This window comes from Elephantulus edwardii, unplaced genomic scaffold, assembly GCF_000299155.1.
Source record: "Elephantulus edwardii isolate Elephantulus edwardi_28Jun2011 unplaced genomic scaffold, EleEdw1.0 scaffold00006, whole genome shotgun sequence".
Taxonomy (NCBI): domain Eukaryota; kingdom Metazoa; phylum Chordata; class Mammalia; order Macroscelidea; family Macroscelididae; genus Elephantulus; species Elephantulus edwardii.
Window position 1 is genome coordinate 34,874,936 of NW_006399756.1, and position 20,143 is coordinate 34,895,078.

General features: G+C 42.2%; 1 protein-coding gene across 1 annotated transcript in view; it reads left to right on the forward strand.

Moving 5' to 3' along the window:
* The window catches only part of TLL2 (tolloid-like 2), a 186,126-nt gene that overhangs the window by 28,239 nt on the left and 137,744 nt on the right, over positions 1-20,143 (forward strand). Inside the window, exon 2 of the mRNA XM_006880077.1 lies at positions 16,801-16,911. Within this exon, the coding sequence (XP_006880139.1) occupies positions 16,801-16,911 (111 nt within the window). The remainder of the gene's footprint in view (positions 1-16,800; positions 16,912-20,143) is intronic.

The window sequence follows — 20,143 nt, forward strand, 5'->3', positions numbered from 1 at the left end:
GGACATCATGCTTGGGAGGGTGGAGGGACAGTGCAGGAGAGGAAGGCCCTCTATGAGGTGGGTTGATTCAGTGACTGGGTTGATCGGGATGGCAGTGTCAGAGACAGCGCGATTGGCACAGGACAGAGCAGAGTTTAGGGCTGTTGTACATAGGGTCGCTATGAGTCGCAAGCGACTCGATGGCCCATAACAACAAACAACAACAATATCTATACTACAAAGTTTTGTGTAGCTTTGTAAAAGCATGAGTTAGATCTTTGTTTACTGTCCTGCAGACATGGACTTTTTAGGTCTGAAATATTCACTTGAGAACTGTGATGATGCAGCAGAGCAAACACTCTGTATTTCATCTGTTACGTAAGGACCACGTACACGAACTCTGAGCTACAGGCTGGGGTTCAGTGCACGCGTCTGCTGCTAAAGTACATAGGGTCGCTATGAGTCGCTAGTGACTCGACGGCACATAACAACATATTGATTTCTTTACAAAGTTCATACACATTGTATTTCACATTGCTCTTCATTTATATTGTGTTTCATACAACCATTCCCGTGCATTATGTTTTATAAAATCAATCCCCATTGGACCTTCCCCTTCATTACTCAAGTCTTTTCAGGTCCCTGCCAGATCCTTCCCATTGATAATGCACTTCTTAAACAGTAGGCTTCTGAAAATCCTGTGAACAATGGGGGAACACAGACAGTTACAATACTAGAGATAGAGCCTATATAAGAAGTCAATAAAAATTAGGAGAAACAGCAGCAAATAGTCTTTAATAGTTAGAACATGGTGTATTATGCAGTATAAATGTTGGAGAACTAGGAATTGTGAAAAATTAAGTGGAGCATGAACATTGACATCCTAGGAGTGATGAGATGGACTGGGATTCATGGTGGTTCACAGAGTCGCCATGAGTCATAGTCAACTGGTGGTACCCAGGGAACTATGAGTGGTAAGAAACTGTGCTGTGATCCCCAAAACATGCAGTTCAAATCCACCAGCTACTCTATGCGAGAAGAATGAGCTATCATTTGCCTCCTGTGTGATTTACTGCAAAAATCCACCAGCAGCTCAGCTATGGGTCAGTTCTGACTTGATGGCACACACAACAACAACAGGAAAGATGGAGAGTCAGTAAAAGAAAGGAAGACTGTCAGTGAGATGTGTTGACACATTGCAGCAATGGCCTCAAGCACGTCACAGATTGTGAGGGTGGCACAGGATAGGACAGGGCTCACATCTGTTGTTCTTAGGGTTGCTATGGGGCACACTCAACTTGAGGGCACCTAACAAGAGTCTCAGTCTCCAAAATGTGTGTCTGAGACAAAATGCTTAGAAGGTACTCCGTGAAAAGAGAAACTAAGGGTTATGGTATTGGGAAATGATGCACTCTGTCTTTCTCTTGGAGAGTCATAATACTTGTTAGTATTGCAAAGGCTCTGATAGGTCCTGCAGTAAAGAAAGTGTCTCAACACAACATTTTTTTATTAACATCTTACAGCATAGAATGTGCCAAGACTATGGTGGGTGAGAGCAGGGAGACGTTGGCCGACTTCAAGAGCTTGTGCAGCCTCTTCCTGCCTGTGTGACCTCAGCGAAGACCTGCCTCTTCCTTGGGCCTTTAGTTCATCTGTGAAGTGAGGACAAGAATAACTTCTTCACAGAAATGATGAGAGAGTGACTGAGGTTATGTGTGGAAGGCAGCTGTCCTTGTCCCAGGGAGACACACTGAGTGCTATGCGATCCGGCTGTAGCCAAGAAAAAGCCTGAGGGGGCAAAGTGCTGTGTCACAGAAGTCCTGGGATGGGGCACAGTGACAGGGCCTTTTCCTGAGCAGCTCAGATCACCATGTTTGTCTCTGTGGCTTTGAAGGTCAGGCACATGCATGGAATCAGATGGATAACACGTAACTTTAGAAACTGTGAAGTGCTTTACAGATACTTCTTGTTATTACAGTAGCCTGCTGGAGTTGGCTCTTATCAGCTTGTGAGAGCTGACTTTGCATGTCTCTTCCAAACTCCATGTACTGACCTTGAAGTTGGCCACTTTGGCAGTATTTGCACCGTAGGACAAATACAGCCAGAAATACACAATCTGGGGAGGATAAAATTGATGAATGGGACCTTCTAAATATTAAATCCTGCTGTTGTTGTTGTTGTTATGTGCCGTCGAGTCTCTTGCGACTCATAGCGACCCTATGTACAACAGCCCTAAACTCCGCTCTGTCCTGTGCCAATCGCACTGTCTCTGACACTCCCATCCCAATTATCCCAGTCACTGAATCAATCCACCTCATAGAGGGCCTTCCTCTCCTGCGCTGTCCCTCCACCCTCCCAAGCATGATGTCCCTCTCTAAGGACCGGTCTCTCCTCACAACATGTCCAAAATATGTTAGATGGAGCCTCAGAATCCTTGCCTCCAAGGAGCCACCCAGTTTAACCCTTTCCAAGACAAATCTGTTTGTTTTCCTAGCATTCCATGGTATTCTCAATACTCTTCTCCAGCACCACAGCTCAAAGGCATCAATTCTCCTTCTATCCTCCTTGGTCATTGTCCACCTCTGTGATGCATAACAGGTGATTGCAAAAACCATGGCCTGTATCAGACACACCTTAGTCTCCAAAGAGATACCATTGCTCTTCAGCACTTTGGAGAGGTCCCTAACAGCATGGCAATGCGCCTTTTAATTTCCTGGCTGCTGGTGCCAAGACTGTTGACTATGGAGCCAAACAAACTAAAGCTGTGTACAATCTCAATCTCTTCACCATCTATAGGGTGAAAAGAAAACCTGCCAACAGAGAAAAAAACATTTGACAATACCATCCCAGACAAGGATCTCGTAACGAAAGTTTATAGAATACTCTTGGGCCTCCAGAAGAAAACTAATGATAACTTGATTATAAAATGGACAACATAGAAAGACTTATCACAGAGGAGGATATTCAGATGGCCAACAGACACATGAAGAAAAGCTCAAAATCACTGGCAATAAGAGAAATGCAATCAAAACCACATGAAATACCATCTCACTTCGGTAGTAGTGGCAAAGTTTAGCAGAGTAGCAAGCAATAAATGTTGGAGAGGATGTCGAGAGGTGAGAACTCTCATATACTCCTGGTGCGATTATAAAATGGTATAGCCACTCTGGAAGGCAGTTTGGTGTTTCCTCAAACAGCTGAATATAGAAACTCCTTGTGACCCAGATATTCCACTAACTAGGAATATAACCCAAGGAAATTAGACCTGACACATAAACGGAGATCTGTACACCATTGTTCATAACAGTGCAGATGTCCATCCACAACCAAATGGCAGATGGATCCTGGCTGAAAGTAAGGAATACTAGAAGAGTGTCTTTTTGTGCTTTGTTGATGATGCAAAGGCATTTGACTGTGTGGGTCATAAGTAGTTGTGGCAGACATTGAGCAGAATGGGAGTCCCAGAGCACGCACTTGTGTTCATGTAAAACCTATACCTTGACCAGTACTTGTGCACACAAGAGCATGAGAACACTGCATGGTTTAAAATTGAGAAGGAGTGCATCAGGCTTGTATTCTCTCTCCATGCCTGTTCAAATTTGTTTGCTGAGCAAATTATTCAGGAAGCTGTACTCTATGAAGAGGAATGTGTTATCAAGATTGAAAGGAGACTCATCAATAATCTGCATTATGCTGATGACAAAACTTTGTTTGCTGCATGTGAGGAAGACTTGAAGCACTTGTTGCAGGAGATCAAGGAATGCAGCCTTCAATAAAGATTACATCTCAAGGCCAAGAAAACAAAGATTCTTACCACTTGACCGATAGACAACATCATGATGGATGGAGAAGAGATTGGAACTATCAGTGATTTAATCTTACTTGGATCCCTAGTTAACCTTGGTACCAGCAGTGAGGAAACACGGAGACACATTGCACTGGGAACATCTGCCGTTAGGGACCTCTCCAAATTATTAAGGAGTAACAATGTCAATTTGAGGTGTGTCTGATTCAGTCTACAGGCTTTCCGATCACTTGCTATGCATCTGAGAACTGGACAGTACATAGGGATGACAGAAGAAGAATTGATGCCTTTAGGCTGTGGTGCTGGAGATGAACCATCGATGGCCAAAAGAACAAATAAATATATCTTGGAGAAGGTGCATCCTGAGTACTCTTTGGAGGCAAGGATGATGAAACTTTGCCTTACATACTTTGGTCATGTTGCTAGTATGGGTTATTCCTTGGGGAGGGGCTTGATGCTTAAAGGCTGGAGGGTTGGCAAAGGAGAGGAAGACCTTGAGCAGGTGGATTGACACATTGACTGCCACAATGGGCTATAGTGTTTCAGGAAGTGTGAAGATGGTACAGGATATGACAGGGTCCAGATCTGTTGTTCATAGGGTCACTGTGAGTTGTACTTGACTCGATGGCACCTAACAACAGCAGTATTTGTAGCTTTCTTATATCACACATGGGTTTTCTTACATAGTTAGGACCTGCTTCTAATCTGTTCTGTGTTGCAGGATTGTGGTAGCTTAATAATGTATTTTGATCTCTGTTAAAGCTAGCCTTCCTTTTATACTCTCTTTTTCTGGACTATTGTTATCTAATTCTGCAAGAGGACATTAATATTATTTTGTCAAGAACAAAAAACGTTTTTGTGATTGAGTATGAGTATACCATGAACTGCCAAAAGAACAATCAAAGCTGTCTTGTAGGAAATGCAACCAGGATGCTCCTGAGAGGCAAGGATGGTGAGACTTTGTCTCACATACTATGGGCGTGTTGTCAGGGGAAGCCGGTCCTTGGAAACAGACATCACGCTGGGAAGGGTAGAGGGCTAATGAAAGAGAGGAAGACCCAGGAAGACACTAAGCATGGTGGAGATGGATGAGGATGGTGCTGGCTGGGGCTGCTGTAAGTTGTAGTTGAGCTTATGGCACTCAGTAACAACACCGTGTTAACGAACATATTAATTTGGAAAGAGGGAGTTCAGGAGGTAGGTGGTCTAGGGGTAAGGAGTTGCACTGTCAACTTGGAGGCACACATTTTGAGTCCACCAGCTGTTAGGAGGGAGAAAGGCAAGCAGTCTCCTTGCATGCGATTTACAGCCTCTGAAAGCCTGCTGGACGCTCAGCTATGAGTCCGTTCTTACTTGAGAGCACGTAACAATGATGGCAACAACAATTTGAAAAGTAGAGCCATTAATGTTAGTTTTCCTCATACAACAATCTGGCTTATTTCTCTATTTATGTCACCCACTTTTTCTATATTGTAATAGAGTTTATTTTCTCCACATAAAACCACACTTTCCTATCAGAATTATTCCTAGATATGTGATGTCTTCAGTTGCTGTTTTAATTAGAATGCACTTTATATTAGAGTGTTTCATTTTCCAATATGATGACCATTAGCCACATGTGGCAATTTAAAGTCATCAAAATGCAGTAATCTTTAAAATTTAGTTCCTCAGTTATACGAATGCTCAATAACTGTATGTGGCTAGTAGATGTATTGGAGAATTCAGATGTAGAATAGTGTTACCATTTGCACAATGTTCTATTGTAAAACACTGTAAAATGATCATTGCTTTCTGTTCTTTTAAAAGCATATTATTTTAGTTTTTTACTGATTTTAGTCCCTTTTCAGTTTATTATTTTAGGTTTCTTAGGAAGAGCAGTTACTTTAATACCAAACTTCTGGTTTATTTTCTACAGCAGAATTGTCTTGATTCCTTTCCTAAAAATAACAGCAAAGATGGCAGCTACCTGCCCTGAGAGTTGCTGGTCACCCTCATGCTCTTGGCAGCCTTCACTGACCAATCACAGCCCTTTGCAGTGTTCACTGACTAGCTGCCCGCGTATGAGTCTTGGCCTCTTGGTACCCTGCTCTTTCCTATGGAGACACGAAATGAAGTATAACAGGATAAGTCAGGGTGGGGAGATAAATCCAGACCTGAGCAATAAAGACTCCCAGGAATGGCCTCTCTTTTCTCACTTGAAGTCTGTACATTCTGAAAGTCTTGCTTCTTTCAGTGACGTTCCTTCATTTCTGATCCCATTATAATCACACGAGTTTGTTTCCACACACCTGGGGACTTCTGTGCACTTGTTCTTCCTTCGATTCTCTTCTCTCTTCAGACTTACATCGCTGACAGATCCACCGACATGAATGGTGCTTTCTTCCTTTGGAAGTAATGGGGCCCATGTGAATTTTTTTAGAAATCCTCAATTTTATCTATGGTTACTTTGGTTTCCAACATGAATGTTAGATTTAGCAAAACCTATTTCTTATACTTTTAAATTCTACTTACAAATCCTGTTTATGAACCCAGAAAAGTAAAACGATCACTTTTAAAAGGCTTTTACAATTTTCATTAATCTCTCTTAAATATTTCAAACTGGATTTATACCTTGAAAGCATGAATTTCTGTCTCAATGATTTAATTTGTCTGACAAACCATATTATTGGTTTCTTAAATAATTCTTTGCTTTTTAAAATTAATTTTAATGAACATTTACAGAGACTTTGGATTTCCATTTATTCATTTTTGCCTTTTTCTCCCTGCCCATCCCATCCCCCCTCCCCAGTTCGCACTTCTCTTTGAAAAGTAAAAGAAAAACTCATTCATTGTTATACAATCCCTCCCCCCAAGTGCACTCCACTATGCAGCCTTCATTCTGGACTCCTGTCATGATAATAATACCTAATCATATATTGCTTTTAAACAATTCTCTCCCTCATCTGTTTCAATGCAGTGTACATGATTTGTCCCCCATTCTCAGTCTCTCCTCAATCCCGATGTTAGTCCTGTTTTACAACAGTGGCATTATGCAGAATCTGTCCCTCTGTGACTGAAGTATTTCACTCAGCATAATGTCCTTCAGGGTCATCCGTTTTCTGTAATATTTAATGAGTTCTTTGTTTTTCACTGCAGCATAGTATTTCATTGTGTGAATATACCACAGCTTCTCTATCCATTTGTTTGTTGATGGGCACTTGGGTTGTTTCCAGTTCTTTGCTATTGTGAACGAAGCTGCAATGAACGTGGGTGTGCATATATCTGCTTGGATGGGTTATGGTTTCTCTAGGGTATATTTCCAGTAGTGGAATTTCTGGGTCAAATGGTATCTCTATTTGCAACTTTTTGAGAAAGTGCCATACTACCTTCCACAGTGGTTACACCATTTTACACTCCTACCAACAGTGAATAAGGGTTCCAATTTCTCTACAACCTCCCCAGCATTTGATGTTTGCTACTCTGTTAAATTTTGCTATTCTTACTGGGGTAAGATGGTATCTCATAGTTGTTTTGATTTGCATCTCTCTTAGAGCTAGGGATTTTAAACATTTCTTCATGTGCTTATTGGCCATCTGAATGTCATCTTTGTTGAAGTGTCTGTTCATATTCTATGCTTATTTTTTAATTGTGATGCTTGAGTATTTTAGAAATTCTAGATATAAGTCCCTTATCTGCCATGTCTCTATCAAATATTTTTTTTTCCAGTCTGTGGCTTTCCTTTTTTACCTTGTTGGAGTAGTTTTTGGATGTGCACAGGAATTTGATTCTTAGAAGGTCCCATTTATCTGTTTTATCCTCTCCTAGTTGTAGATGGTTTCTTAAATAATTCTTATAAATTTAGTACATTTAACTTGCAGATATAAATATGTGATCCTTTAAAATAGTGCTCCATGCTAATCATGTAGAAGGATTTAACTTTTAAATCATGTCTTAATATATTTTTAACATTAGTTTAAGGAAACTTGAAGTCAGTAAGACCTACAAATTCTCCGAAAAGTTAAATTCCCTCAAATCCAACACAGGAACTATTAATAGTAAGAATTTGATTCTCTCCAGTATTTTCATACTTAGATTACAAAATCCATAATATTGAAAGGCATCTCCCCAGTCATTTTGAAGTTACCCTGCTCAGTGTTGCAGTTGCTGCCAGCTTTTGTAGAAATTTCTGGATGGCGGAGGAACTTCTCAGTCCTGTTTTTAAGTTGTTCCGTCATCACCTCCAGGTGGATGACCTGATGGCCTGAGTTCCCCAGATTTAAATGTCAATCCAGTGAGCTCTGTCTACTCACTTCCCTGGGTTGCACCATGGCTTCATCCTGTTTGCTTTCACCTGCCTTTAAATATGCTGAAGGCTTTCCTGTGTAGCGTTAAAGACTTTTAAACTTGAAGAAAGAGTTGCAGTCACATTCCTCTTGTTTGTTAGGCTCTTCTTCACTTGAAATTCCCGATGCGAAACTTCGAGATTCCCCAGGTGGTGCTGGATACTACCCACCACTGTGGCTGGACAGTTGTCCTGGTGGCACAGTAGGTTTAGTGTTGGGCTGCTGACTGAAAGGTTGGTGGTTCAAACATGTTTCATGGGAGAAAGATGAGATACTCCTCTTCCATTAAGATTTACAGATTCAGAAATTCAGTGAAGATTTACCGTGAGTCTTATTCAATGGTAGTGGGTTTGGTTGAGTTGGGTGGTAAATCAGCAGCTTCTTACAGACCTGGGGCTACATCTCTACATGGCTTGTGCTGTCAGGAGTTGTCTGACATAACCCGAGGTGTTTTGCGCCTGCCTTTCTGGATTCTGTCACACCACGTCATCCTCTCTGATAGGGAGGGCCTTTTCCTGCTTCTCCTTCCTGTCCGATGAAGAGTCTTTCTAGGTCCTTCCTCCCTAACAAGGGCCACAGTGGTAGACATGTCTGAAAGGAAAACGGTTTGCTATGTGTTGAAATGTTCATCAGTTTCATGTCTTCAGAATATTTTTATTGTTTCACAAGGAAGGCCATATGGTTAGGAAGCAGGTGGTTGGGAAAGAATTTGATCCTGCTTCAGACACTTAGATTCTACAAGTAAAATTTGGAGCAAATTTCTCTTTCATGAATTTATCAGTATTTTTCAAGCATCTACTAGAGGCTTTTCTAGGCACTAGAAGTGAATAAAGTGGGTGAAAATCTTTGTCCTCTGAGGGCATCTCCTGGGGGTTCCCTTGGTCTCTGGTTTTATGGCAGCTTTCTGACCAGTGTGGCTGTTTGGCCCCAGTTTTGCACACAGTGCCTTTTAAACTCTTACTTTGGTAACAGCTCCCACAGAAGAAATACGTAGGGCCTGTTCTCCTTTCCTGCCATAGCCTCAGCCTGTTGGACTGTAGCAGTGACCATCCCTCTAAGAGTGGGGTTTAAGACTCTTCAGAAACTCTGCTCGTGCAATGGTTAAGTGCTTGATTGCTGACTGAAAGGTTGACAGTTTGAATTCATCCAGCAGCTCTGTGAGAGAAAGACCTAGTGATCTGTTACTACGAAGATTATTGCTTAAAAGCTTCTGTATGGGCAGATCTACATTGTCATGAATGGTCACTATGAGTCAGAATAGATTCAATGTGCACAGCAACAAAACAAAGATTCCTTAGAGAAGGGCTGAGAAGCTGTGATGGGTCCCAGATTCCTTCCTTCCTTCAGTTAGTACATGTTCCTATGCTCTTGCTAAGCTGAGAGTAGAGTAGTGGACTCAGCAGAGCTATTTGTCTTCATGGAGCTGGAAAGATAGAGGTTAAATTTGAATACTAACATCAGTTGTGATGACATTGCAAAGGAGAAGTTCAAGGTAGAATGACTCTATTTATTGAAAGTGCAGCACCATCTCTCATTTCAGGACTGTTCAGGTGTGGAAGAACCTTCTGGAATGAGGGAATCCTCCAGGCCATTCAGGAAATGCTGACACGATGTATCTTTGAAAAGATGAGAGACACAGATTGAGATAGGCTGTTTCAGAAATTATTTCCTTTACTACGAGATGCTGCCCTCAGAGCTTCCTGTGGTGTGGCAGAGTCCCGCCCTCTTGGGCCATGAGCCCAGTCCAAGGCTCTGATGGCATGTATGTGGCCTCTTAGGTTGCAAACAGAGCTCTGATTTCGTGCTTGGCTCAATAAATGCTTCCTTCCTGCCTTCCTTCCTTAGTCTGCCATTTATGGGACCCTTTTCCCAAAGGAGGAACCTTAAAGCCACAGTAGATCTTGTGTTGACATGAAGGTATGACATCTGGGGAATCCCTGACTCGTCAAGTAGTACCATCTGCCCCCCACCCCCAGCAGGCTCCTAAGCATTTATGCATTCTTCTGCAGTGTGGCAAGGCCCTTGAAGGGACAGTGCTATGAAAAGCATTTATGGCATGATCTGGGTATTGGCTATCCACAGTTGCCTTAGGCTTATTTAGAATGTCAAAGGCCAGTTCCTTCCCCCTTTTATAGGGATTTTCACTCTGGCTCTCAGATGCATGTGGACAGATTCTGCCCTGATGATCCAGCCCAAAGTGTAATGAGAGTCATCCTGGACTTGAGTCTTGGCTCAACCCAATTGCTATATGACCTTGAGCAAACCCCTCAGTATTTCTGCACAACATGTTCATGAGGGATTAAGACTGCATGATATTCTAATTCCAGGGCATTGTATCATTGTGGTTGGAAGCCTATAGCTCTGAGTTTGATGCAGGTAACTTCCAGGCTAAGGAATTATTGATGAGTAGTATCCTCTCTGAGTAATGGGCAGACAGGCTTCTTGCACTTTTGTCTTTAATGGAGACTGTCTCTGGGATTCTGGAAGCTAAACTTTGTATAGGACAGTAGGGTAGAATTTGGGGATCCAGATTCCATTTCAGTAGGTAGCTCCCCAAGAAGGGGAGCTTCCAGAACCCTAGGGCAGGGCACTAGATTTGGTGCGGGAGAGAGGCCTCTCTGGACCTGGAAATGGAAGTGAATCTGGCATCACAATAGCAGCATGGTTGTTATATAGATGATACAGTGTCCAGAATCACAGAAACACGTAACATGCTTGTCACCATATGACAACTAATGGGTGGTGGTGTGCCACTGATAATTCACATATCACCAGAGTCACCCAAGACGAGAAGGTTTCAAGTAGAACTTCCAGACTAAGAGGGACTAGAAAGCAGGAATCCATCCATTTTTTTAAATAATGGGCTCTAGAAAGTAGTGAAAGCAGAGAAACGTTGTTTGATAGTGTGCTGGAAGATGAAGCCTGCAAGTTGGAAGGCACCCACAATACTACTGAGGAAGGGCCCCCTCCCCAAGGTACAGTCTACCTTAACGGTGTGGATGGAGTAAGAGTTCAGCCAATGAAGGACCTTAATATGCTGATGTAGCATGACTTAGAATGAGGGGAAACATTTGCAAATATCCACTAATGATTAGGGAATGTATGTATGAAGTATGGACATAGGAAAACCAAAACTATTTAAAAAGGAAATAGAATGCATAAATACCGATATCTCTGGTATTAGTGAACTGAGATGGACTGGTATTGGCCATTTTTAACCAGAGAATCATATGGCAGTGGCAAATTAAGGAGGAATGAAGAACATTCATTATAAAAAAAGAACATTTCAAGATCTATCCTGAATAAAATTGAAGCCCATCAGCACTCACTTCTAGGACTTGGAGTTACAGGGAGTTGGCGAGTACACTCACTCCTAGTGATAACCTGGATTCGCTGGCGTGGAAGTAAGAGGCAAGCAACAATGATGAAACAGGCTCAACTTGGATGTATTCCTTCAGCACTGTCCATCTCACCTGTATAGACATACAGATAAGTGAAAAGGGGTTACTGGAGGAGCAGGGTGTCATGAGGACCTCTGGCTTGTTGACTTATCCCCACGTAGGGACTCAGGCTGAGTGAAGGCTGGTCTGGAACACAGGGCGCATTGTAGACTTCTGAGTTTGTGGCTGATGCCCATTTGGACCTAGCCAAGGATGGGTATGAATTGACCAGAACCCAAGCAGTTGAGGACAAGATGATCCAGTGTTGTGCACCAGTGTTGATTGCTGCAGCCTGATGACTTGCTCTGGACTAGACCTTGCGTGTGTATAGAGATGCTCAAAGTTTTCAAATTGAATAGAAGATTCTTCAGCAAAAGGGGTATGCTTGCCCCCTCAGTCCTGGTTTGATAGGGATGGGCAAATCAGAAACTATCTAAAATGGGACTGTTAAGGCATGAGGCATGAAGTATCTGGCTTACATACTTTCATAAATGTAGTTATTAATAAGGGGACTGTAAGGGGAAAATTAATTCTTTGAATAAAAAGCTTAATGGCTAGAAAAGCCACAGAGTAGTCTTTTCAGTCAAGGGTTCATCTCTCATAATGAATTTCCTAGCCACTGGGTTTGACTCTGCCACATGAATGGACAGGGACATGTGAACAGGTGTTGGTGTGTTCACAAGGGCATTGGCGAGTCTTGACATTGGATTGAGTGGATTTAGCAGCAGAAGTTGGGAAATTTTGCCACCAGCAAAGAAGCAGCAGAGGATGCCAAGCACAAGTCCTTCCAGGCCACAGATTCCTGTGCTGCTCAGACCAGGGCCTACAAGAGAAGCAGCTGCAGCAGAGAATCAGAGACCTGACAGGACAGCCGGCCTTGGGACAGCTCTACCACAGAACCAGAGAACTGACTTGGGACAGCCGGCCTTGGTACTGCACCCCCACAGAACCAGAGACCCCACTTGAGACAGCCGACCTTGGGACTGTGCTCCCACAGAACCAGAGTTAGGAGCCTTCTCCCAAGATTTTTTGAAGACTAGTGAAAGACATTATAAATGACAGGACAAAGAGCTTTGTAACACTGGCCTTAACTGTCCTGCCTGAGTGGTTGCATGCTGCTGCCCACCTGAATTGTCACCTTTTGACTTCCTTAATACCCAATAAATACCATAGTCATGGAGAAAACCCCCCCACACACGAACTGTCCCAAGTACAATGCTATCTGTGATAATATCCACACATATATGAGGAAGGCTTTTAATATGACTTTTACTCAAATTTACACTCTAAACATGAGTGTAAACTCACCCAACGATGGTTACATTGAGGCTTTCTACCTACTTCTTCAGTCTAAAATTGACTGAACACTCATTCAAGATTCATAAATAACTAAATTGCAAAAGCTGGAAACAAAAAGATTGATAGTTGGAAATATGACCTTGGTGATAGGTATGAGGCCAGAGATTGTATGGTAGAAGATTGTACTCTTTGTGGCTTAATCATTGTAGATACCATTTTTTTTTAAAAAAAACCCATGAATTATGGCTATACATATGAATCTAGCCAGATGGAATACACAGCAATCAAACTGACTACATCTGTGCAAAGAGATAGTGGAGAAACGCAATATTATCAGTCAGAAGAAGACCACAGGTCAAGTACAGAACAGATAGCAACTCCTCATGCAAGTTCAAGTTGAAGCTGAAGAAAACGAAAACAAGTGTGAGAGTCAAAGTGCAACCTTGAGTTTGTTCCACTGGCATGAAAATAACATTTTGAAAAAAAATTCACAACACTGCACACTTAACGATTGTAAGGTAGGATCAATAACATGATAACTGAAGAAACCGAAAGGTCATGAAAGAAGCAGGAAGGAAAGAAAAGATCAAGGAGGAGACTCTGAAACTTGCGCTGTAATGTAGAGAAGCTCCAGTGGAAGGAGGAAATGATGAACTCAGAGAGCTGAGAGATGATTTTAAAGGGCAGCTCAGGAAGACAGCTATGTATTTTAATGAAATATACAAAGATCTAGAATTAAAAAACCAAGAGAAGAACATATTGGCATTCCTCAAGCAGTAAGTGCTGAAGAAATATCTGAGCCTTGATTTCTAACATTGACAACTTTGTGGGTAAAATATTAAGTGATGCAGGAAGCATCAAAAGAAGATGGGATTAGGCACAGAATATGTAGAACTTTAAAAGGGGAAAGGGAAGGAGTGAAGTGAGTGAGCAGAAGGTGGAAGGGAAGCCAGGACAGCAGTGGGCACATGGAGGATGAAGGAATGAGCAAGGTGCAGTGGGGATTGGATGAAGCCAGGATGATATAAGACATTGATCAATAGTAATTAATTGCATAGAACCCCATGTACATGAATGAAATGCAATGCATATGAATGATTGTAATAAAACCAATTAAAAATAAAAGGATGGAAGGAATATACAGTCACTGTAACAAAAAGCACTGATTGACATTCAACCATCTCAGGAGGTAGCAGAAGTACTGTTGGCAGAAGAAGTCCAAGATCAACTAAAGCACTGACAAAAAACAAGACTTCAAGAGTTGGTGGACCAGAAATTGATAGAATATCCACAAGTAGATGCTAGGGGCTCTCACTTGTCTATATGAAGAAATTTAGGAGACAGCTACATCCCCAGCTCCCTGGAAGAGATCCATATTTGGGCCCATTCCACATCACAGATTCTGCTTTTAGGTACGGCTGATGTGTTTCTCTCTCTGTGTCTGTCTGTCTCTGACTCTCTCTCTCTGTCTCTCTCATTTCCCTTCCCTTTCCCTCTCTTGTCCATAGACCCTTCCTACAGAAGCAAAGCCTCTTTTTAAAGGACAATCTCTGGCAGGGATACAGTTTCAAGTAAGCATGGAAAGCATGGATTTATATGTGCTTATTTACTAAAAAGTACAGAAGAGTTTCATCACATCAAAGATGTAGCACAGTTCACCTTTGCAGGAACATGGAAATAGCCCAAACTGGACAGCCAACAATCCAACTGCAGCTGAATGAATTGAGAAATTGTGGTACATTCGCACAATGGAATACTATGCAGCACTCAGGAACAAGGATTTAAAAAAAAATACTGCATAACTCGGGGGAGGCTGGAGAGCAGTATGCTGAGTGAACTCAGTCTCATAAGGACAAATACTACATAAGACCATTGCTGTAAAAACAGAAGGATAACTAGTAAAACATGTCTGGGGGCCCAAGGGAGGAAGAGGTAGGAGCAGAAGGGTGTGGATGGGTAGGGGTGAAATCACAGGTTGCACAATTTGGTGGGTAAAAGGGAGGGGGTAAAGGAAATGGGAAAGATCTGGTGGGGATCTGAAAAGACAGGGTAATGGTGGGAATAGTTCAACGATGATTAATTTTATGAAACATAATGCATGGGAATGATTGTACGAAATGCCGTATGAATAAGAATAGTGTGAAAAACAATGTACATGAACTTTGTAAGCAAAATAATACAAAATAAAAATTTTAAAAAAGGATGTAGAACAGTTCTACTTTGACACTCATAAAGTCTTCACGGGACATGTCTTAACAACTTTTCTTTCTTTTTTTAAATTGGGAAGTTAGCTTGTCTTCCAAGAAAGCAAGAGGACACAGTGAATGAAACCTTCCTATCAGTTAGTTCGTCAGGGAAAGTCTGGCCAGTTCTGACATCAGTGGGCAGGGATAGATAACCTCCCCCTTGGGAAAGGGGGATATTGCCTACAAGAATAGAATTGGTTACAGCGAGCTTTAAAAGATATCCTGGATTGTTGCTATTCTTGCTGTTGTGAATAGCACTGCTATGTAAATAGGTGTACATATCTCTTTTCATATCTCAGTATGGAAGTAACCCAAATGCCCCTCAGCAAATGAATGCATTGAGACATTGCAATACATTCACACAATGAAATATTATGCAGCACTAAGGAATAAGGATTTTTGTGAAATACTATATAACAAGGGAGAGTCTAGAGAGCATTACACTGAGTGAACTAACTCCAATCTCATAAGGACAAATATTACATAAAACTATTATTGGAAAAATAGAAAGGTAACTAGTAAGATGTGTATAAATGTCCAAGAGGGGAAAGGGAAAAGAAAGGGTGAAGGGGATAGTGAAAGGGGAAGGGTGGAAATCATTAGGATCACGGGGTTTAATGGGTGGATTGGGGGTGGAGGTTGTGAAGGAATAGCAAAGAGTCAATGGGACTTGAAAAGATGGGGTAGTAATAGGCATAGATTAATATTAATTATATAAAGTATATATAAATGTACATAGTACAAGGTGCGCCTGATACAGGCCATGGTCTTTGCAATCACTTGTTATGCATCAGAGAGTTGGACAATGACCAAAGAGGATAGAAGGAGAATTGATGCCTTTGAGCTGTGGTGCTGGAGAAGAGTTTTGAATGTACTATGGACTGCCTGGAGAGGGTTAAACCAGGCTACTCCTTGGAGGCAAGGATTCTGGGGCTTCGTCTGACATACTTTGGACATGTTGTAAGGAGAGACAGGTCCTTGGAGAGGGACATCATGCTTGGTAGGGTGGAGGGACAGTGCAGGAGAGGAAGACCCTCTATGAGGTGGATTGATTCAGTGACTGGGGTAATCGAGATGGGTGTGTCAGAGGCAATGCAATTGGCACAGGATAGAGCAGCATTTAGGGCTGTTGTACATAGGGTCGCTATGAGTCACAAGCGACTCGACGTCACATAACAACAACAACAACAACATATATGAATGAAACACTATAAATGTAAGATTGTATGAAACAGTGTACTTTAATAAAACACAATGTAAATGAATTGTTGTATGAAAATTAAAAAAAAATTAAAAATCCCCATATCCTGGAGGCTCAGAAGGAGAGAGAGGCCATTGTCTTTATGTTGTGGTTTTGCACAGAGCTACCTAGAGCTAGGATAAGATGTAGTGACCTTTAAAAACACCTTTTAGATCTGTGGTGGTTGTGTGCTGTAGAGTCGGAATCAATCCATAGCTGATCCTTTAGCAGGTTTTTAGAGGTGGTAAATTGCACAGAAAAAGCCCGTCTTTCCCCAGGGCATCAAGCTTTGTGGTGTTAGTCCTTGTTGTCTGTCAGCCATATTTCTTGATTTTAGTGGGATATTTGATAAAATGGACTGCCTTTTCCAGAGTGTGCTATCCAATCCTCCGTGAACTTTGGGATATTAGTAAATGTATATTCTTGTCATCCATCCTTACATTGATGCATTTGTGTCTGTTCTTCCCAGCTGTCTTCTGGGGAGACATTGCTTTAGATGAAGACGACCTGAAGTTATTTCACATCGACAAGGCCAGAGATTGGGCCAAGCAGCCAATGGAGAAAACGTATCACAACACAGGTTAGTAATGCTCCTCCTCTCCTCACTCAGTCATTGCACAGACTTCCATTGTGTGGGTGCACTCAAGTTTCTTCATTCTGTTCACAGACATTTGGGAAATGTCCGGGTGTTGGCTATTATCAGTAAAGTTGATATAGACGTTCTTGTGCTTCTATCTTTTGGTGGATACAGCACTTGTAGATATAGTATCCAGAAGTAGGATTGATTAGTTGGTCACAGATAGGTGTAAGTTTAGCTTTTGGAGATATTATCAAATGGCTTTTCAAAATGACACACTCTGTGTGTCAGTTTTGATTTGTGAAGCAGGCGCAATGTCCATGCCATATCCACCGAGACCTTTTGGGTCTTGGTGTTCCTGGCTTGGAGACCTCACTCGTGCTGTCTGGACCTGCACATCATCTACTGTTTGTGTGCTCAGGATTGTCCCTTTGTGCTGTCCATGGGGGTTATGCCATTGCACATCTAGGGGGGCCTAGGGTTGCCAGATGCAAGTAAGAGATGCCAGAGAGAGGCTGGACAGTGGTTAGCCACCATACAGCTGCGTGCCCAGCTACTGGAGATGCCAACTGCCTGCTGAAAAGTTTACATAGGATACTGAAGTGAAGAGAAGCCAGAATAGCGTTTCTTTTGTCTCTGTCAAGTTCTTAGACCATGGTCAGCCTTGTGACCTCAGAACTTGAGCTGATAGAGGGCAGCGCCTGCATCACAGTCAGTTATGGATGTTGCAGAGGTAGACGAACACCTTTAGTTAGGAGGCACTAGCCAACAGTGACGGAGGAGAAAGAAGGAAGCGGTAGCCAGAGAGGCTGGTGAGAAGACCCTGGTACTATCTTTCAGGAACCTAAGAAGAGATTAAGAGCTTCCACAAGGCCTTGCTTCCGAAGAGTGGTTATAGTACTGGTTATAGTCATAGACTTTGGGGTCAGCTTGCCTGTACTTGAAAGTATTTATGTTTCAGAAACTCTGGCCCTAGCTTCCTCATCCATGAGACAGGGATAGTAATAACCTGCCCTCAGAGAAAGGTGGTGACGACAAAAAGAGAGAACATGTGTAAAGCGCTTAGCACAGTACCCAGCACAAAATAAATGCTCAATAAATGTATACTCTGTCCCGTTTCCTTGTTTTTACCTCTTCTTTTCTGCTTTCTCCTCATTATTATTATTAGTATTTTCAGAGAGAACATCATCTGAGGAGGACTGAAGGTTGAAATGGGAAGTGGGAGACATTTGCTGTGCACTGGAGAGAATGTTGGGCATGGTGCCTTTGAAAACATGGTATTTCCTTCTAAGAAGGAGCCTTTGAATTGTGGTGTTGGCAAAGAACATTGAACTGTTAACCCAAGGACTTCTGAAGGAACAACTAAACCTGTCTTGAAGAAGTGCAGCCGGAATTCTTCGAATTGAGGCTGTTGAGACTTTGTCTCTCAGGCTTTGGGCATGTATCGGAGGGGCCAGTCCCTGGAGAAACACCTTGCCTGGCAAAATAGAGGGGCAGTGAAAAAGACCACCACCAATGAAACGGGTTCCACAGTGGACGTCACAGTGGGGCAGGGTTGGGCGATGTCTTGTCCTTTGCGTGTAGGGTCACCAGCAGTTGGAATTGATTTGACAATGCCTAATAAAGAATATGTTCTGTGTGTGTGTGTGTGTGTGTGTGTGTGTGTGTGTGTGTGTGTGTGTGTGTTTTCCAGTTTATTTTTATAGCAAGGTGATTTTTATCCTGAAGGCCTCTCTCTGAGGGCCAATTGTACTTTGCATCTATCTAGAATAGCTGTTTTATTTTCAGCCCGGGAATATTTTTTATTGTTCTTGCTGATTAAACTGATACTGCTGGCTGTTTAAAAAAAAAAAGTCCAGTAGCTCAAAATGTATAAAGTAGAAAGTGAAAATCCCTTGTTATCCTAAACCCGGAGAACTTCATCATTTATTTGTTTGCCAGATTTCTTCCAGCCTTAGTGTGCTCGCGTGTGTGCACTTGCAGACTTCAAAACTATAAAAGAGATTTTATTTGACATTGTCTTAGGCAGCTTGTGTTTTTCGCTTAACACCACAGCACGGGCATCTTTTCACGCCAGGCATTGTGGCTCATCTTTGTCTTTTGTAGCTGTAGTGGTGCAGTGTGCTGCCAGGCCACATTTATTTAGCTATGGCTTGTGAATGTGTCCAGACGGTGCACGGGTTAAGTATTCAGTGCTAGCCAAAAGATGGGTGGTTTGAGCCCACCAGCTCTTCCTTGGGAGAACAAGGCTGTGGTCTCTTCCAAAAAGCTTCTAGCCTTGGAAACTCTGTGGGTCAGAGTTATTGTCTCTTGTATCTCTTAATAGTGTTGCTTCTGGTTGGAATCTAAGGGATGACAGTGGATTTGGCTTTGGTTTTATTTCCTTATAGAGGAACATGAAGAGTGTTTTCCTTTTTTAAAGACTTTTTTTTCAGTTTTACTAGAAACAGCAACTTTGTGGATAGATCTTGAAACATTTGATCTGTTTAAACATTTGGAGTCAACGATTCTGAAGCTTGTCTGACATACTTTGGGCATGTTGCAAGGAGGAACTGGTCCTTGGAGAGGGACATCATGTTTGGGAGAGTGGGGGGACGGCACAAGAGAGGAAGACCCTCAATGAGATGGATTGATTCTGTGAGTGGAGTGGTGGGAATGAGTGTGTTTGAGACGGCGAGGTTGGCACAGGATAGAACGGCGTTTAGGGCTCTTGTACACAGTGTCGCTATGAGTGGCAAGCGACTCAATGGCACATAACAACAACAACAAATAATTTACTGTGGTAAAATACTTTTTTTAAATTGCCCATTTTAACCCTGCTTGTCAGTTTATTCCTCTATAAGTTCACTGTAGTTAATTATAGAAGGATGGGTGGTCTCCTCCTGTGTGATTAACCTCCTCGGAAAACCTCCCAGAGGGTCAGCTGTGGGTTGGTTCCAACTCAGCAGTATACAGCAACAGCAACAAATATAGAAAATGAAACATTTGCCTTTTCAAATGTTTTTAAGTTTTACACTTCAGTGACACTGATTATATTCACCATCTGGTGTAATATCACCCATATCAATTTCTAGAAGTATTTTTATCATCCCAGAAAGAAACTCTGATGGCCTAGTTGGTAGGGAGTTTCACTTCCAGCTCAAAAGTGGGCAGTTCAAATCCATCAGATGTTCCAAAGGAGAAGCTGGGCAGACTCTTATCATGTGATTTACAGCCTCTGAAAACCCACCGGAGG